At 37.9% G+C, this 3697-nt stretch overlaps 1 protein-coding gene across 1 annotated transcript; it reads left to right on the forward strand.

Moving 5' to 3' along the window:
* The first annotated feature begins 363 nt into the window (after positions 1–363).
* LOC107712638 (uncharacterized) lies at positions 364–2384 on the forward strand. The gene is made up of 5 exons (XM_016517956.1): positions 364–650; positions 741–989; positions 1076–1159; positions 1562–1661; positions 2010–2384. Exons 1-4 carry the CDS (start codon positions 364–366, stop codon positions 1626–1628), a joined length of 687 nt encoding a protein of 228 aa, XP_016373442.1. The 3' UTR covers positions 1629–1661; positions 2010–2384.
* The last annotated feature ends 1313 nt before the right edge of the window (positions 2385–3697 follow it).

Consider the following 3697-nt stretch of genomic DNA (forward strand, 5'->3'; position numbering starts at 1 on the left):
TTAACTTTTATAAAGAATATCTCTTTGGATTTGAGACTTTAGTCTTTGCAACTTTACAGATCTTCTTTATGCACCAAGAGCTTGTAACACTCCAAAGAGAAAGGAAAAATTGAAATCGCATCATATGACCCCTTTAAGGTTCCCATTCATACTAGGGTCAGTTTTACAAACAGCTTGCGTCAGCGCCAGCTGTCTTTTGCCGTTAAAATAGTACTGTCAGGTTTAACTAAAGATGTGCAGTGAAGAATTCGCAATATAATGTTCGTCTGTGTTCAGTGTTGCCAGGCTGCTGTTACTGATGTTAAAGAATCTGTCCTGATCTAGTGTTCGTCTGTGTTCAGTGTTGACAGGCTGCTGTTACTGATGTTACTTCACTGCTGCAGTGTTAGTGTTGGTCTGTATTCAGTGTTGACTGTCTGCTGTTCCTGCTTTTACCACAAGTTGGACTTCTCCTGCCGCTCTGCTCTGGATCTGACAACAAACACAGACTCAGAGCCTCTACATCTGACCGCTGACGACTGCCGTGTGATGTCCAGAGTCATTCAGAGAGCTCACTCAGACACAAAGACACGGCTGATTCTGCAGGACTGTGAGATTCATACAGCTGGAATGGATCAGCTGTTCCCAGTGTTACATTCTGTTCAGCTCTGGTGAGAAACACCAACAGATCACATTCACACACAGATCCAATATAAAAGCATTCAGTATATATAACGCATCTCTTGCTCTCTGTCTTTCAGCTGTGATAAACCTCTGCTGCTTCAGTTTCTGACTCATGTGAGGCCTGAGAAAGCTCAGTGTCTCTCTAGAGCTCTGGGTGAAGAGTTGGATCTCAGTCAGACTCAGCTGGATCTGCAGGTCTGTAGAGGTCTGGAGCTGATTCTGGAATATTCTGAAGGACTGACAGAACTGGATCTGAGTCAGTGCTGTCTCACCGATCACAGCCTGGATCTGCTGCTCCCAAACCTCCACAAAGCTCAAAACATTGAGTGAGTGACTGAAGAAACTCAAAGTGTACATTTCTCAAGTATAATTGTAATAGTTCTTACATTCCTGGTTTGTTTTTTGATCTCAGTTTTAGTGGCAATAGCATCACTGATGCTGGGGCTGAGAAAATCCACAGGATCGTCACGCGCAACAGTAACATAAAGACAGTAAGGTGTGTCTGAGTGTCACAATGTAGCCCAAAGTTGTTTTGTTGTTAATTTTTATTTATTTTGTTTTGCCACTTTTCATTCTCTCATTTCATTCATTGTATCACACCAGTCATCCATTATAAAAGAAATGTATAGGGACAATTTATACTTGTCAACAAAATTTAAGCAAAGCTTTTAGATCAAAATCTTTGTAGTCATGAAAAAAAAATCAGTCAAGTGTGTTCAAATTTTAATGGATAGTTTATATTGTCATGTGCGACGGAGTGAAAATCATTAAAGATGTTAAGTGTGTGTTTCATTTACATGTATTCATTTATCAGATGCTTTCATCCAAAGCGATTTACAGATGAGGAATACAGGCAGCGGGTTGTAGCTAATATCAGTGTGTTTATGTATTTCTGTAGGCTCTTCAACAACAGAATTGAATCCAGAGAGCTCTTCAGGACAGACCCCCGATTTGAGATCTGGTGATGCCAGTAAACTCTCTCTGGAATCAACAAACAGGTGAAATAACCAGTGGGAAATAATAGGGTAACAGGGGTAAAAAGCTTTGAGGAATCTGCCCATCAGAGTCCCAAAGAAAAATCATGCCACCAGTTTGTAAACCACATTAATTTTTATCATCACTTTCAATCATAATCAGCAGTGGTTTTCTGTTGCATTAACTGTGTTTTGTAAAATGACAAAATAAATCTTCTTTGTAAACTGTCTTTCCCCTTCTCCACACTTTATATTATTTGCGTCATGCTGAGTTTATTTTTTAATTGCATACCAAAAAAATACAAAAACATTTGCGTCATGCTCAGTTTATTTTTTAATTGCATATAAAAAAAAAACAAAAAAAACAAGTAGAGGGCAGCAACAAGGGCCAAGAAAATCCACAGTGAAGGTGGCAAGGAGGAGATAGACATCAAAACAACCAAACGAAAGAGCAAGTGCATTTATACCATTGATTAGCTAATCTTTCCCTCTTCATCCTAAAGAAGAGAAAGATAATTTGCAAGCAGGCAGTGTTTGACTGTCTGAACTCCAGTGTTTATTGCAAACACAATACAAGCGAGACATTATACTCAGGAAATCACACTTACCTCCTACATGTGACTGAAATGTTTGGCTAGTTAGGCAGGAGGGTAAAAAAAGGGCTTTTGTTTTTACAGCTACAGTATTAATGTCATGGTACTAAAGCAGTTAGGATATGTCACAACTGTATTACAGATGTTTGCAGGACTTTCCTCCTACTGTTACTTCTGTCTGTTTTTCAATTTTTTTTATTGATAACTTTATTTTTGTATTGAATTCTGTGTAGAGTTCTTGGCCAGTATGAATCTGTGGGTATGATCATGAACTGTTACTGTAATGAATTGAAATAAATAAATCCAACATGCTTTTGGAAACTTGAACCATGTTTTGCTTTTCTTGACTTTTCCTAAAACTTGAATAATTTTCGATGATAATCATGATATCGCTTTATTTCATGCTTTATTTTCTTGGGCACAATGGATATTGAATCATTACTCGGGAACAGACTTTAAGATTTTGTCTTTTTTGAATTATATAGCTTCTGGATTTGAGATGTGTTTATCTGATTTTAGCAGTGCTTTTGAGCAATATATTCTAAGGTAGAGAAATAGAGGACGATCTGATGGAGATGCACATCCTCGTCAGGGTTTATGAACATGACTGTTGCCATGACGATTCCATTTCCACAGACATGCTGGAACAACGGCTCCAATCACTGAAACAATCTCAGAGCTTTTTCAGTTGGTCAATGAATACGTCTGTACGACAAGAGAGTGCTTACAGAGCATAAAAGCATCTCAACATCTTTTGGAAAGAGAGATGAGCAGCTGTTGAAGTGCCTCGTATACATATTCAACAATATTACACTTCAGTGAGGTTTGTTTTGAAGAGATACACTCGCAAAAAGTATTTTCTTACTCAGTATTTTTGTCTTGTTTTCCAATATAAATATCTACATAAACATTCTTAATTCAAGATACATTTACTTGAGAAGCGAAACCGTCATCTGCTGTCACCCTGATGTCCAGATATATGTCTCTGGAGAGATCTATTGCGTCTGACCTCTGATCACTCTTCACCAAAATAATCACTAGAAGATATGCTTCGAGTTTTACGTCCATGTGTGGAGATTTTCTAAGTTTATCTATGTTTCGACCAACCAGAATATTTCGTCTTTCTTTCTATGCATTGACGTAATTAGTGACCTCTGTTAGAGTATAATTGCTGGTGTTTCTAACATGTACGCAGAGCGGCCTACAAACTCCATCGAGAGTGTTGAAGCTGTCTTCTGCTGATGAAACTGCAAACTATTTTCTTCAGTAATCGTTTCTTTAATTGATCACATCTCTGACTCCTGGTCTTCATTCATCACACCGGGTCCTTTGGGTTTCACTTTAAATTCCCCTACAGTCTTTTCTGGCGTCTTCCTACTGAAATAAACATTTAGTGGAGCAGGCATGGAATATTTTTTATCAGAATATAAATTATAATCAGCAGGTATCAGAATATAAATTATAATC

Source organism: Sinocyclocheilus rhinocerous, unplaced genomic scaffold (genome assembly GCF_001515625.1).
Source record: "Sinocyclocheilus rhinocerous isolate Xijiao unplaced genomic scaffold, SAMN03320098_v1.1 scaffold8385, whole genome shotgun sequence".
NCBI lineage: Eukaryota > Metazoa > Chordata > Actinopteri > Cypriniformes > Cyprinidae > Sinocyclocheilus > Sinocyclocheilus rhinocerous.

Bases quoted from the DNA above. Each gene is read 5' to 3' on its own strand.
- LOC107712638 (XM_016517956.1), top strand. From the start codon at position 364: ATGTTACTTCACTGCTGCAGTGTTAGTGTTGGTCTGTATTCAGTGTTG. The intron at 651-740 runs GTGAGAAACACC...TCTGTCTTTCAG, and splicing joins TTACATTCTGTTCAGCTCTG to CTGTGATAAACCTCTGCTGC. The intron at 1,160-1,561 runs GTGTGTCTGAGT...GTATTTCTGTAG, and splicing joins AGTAACATAAAGACAGTAAG to GCTCTTCAACAACAGAATTG.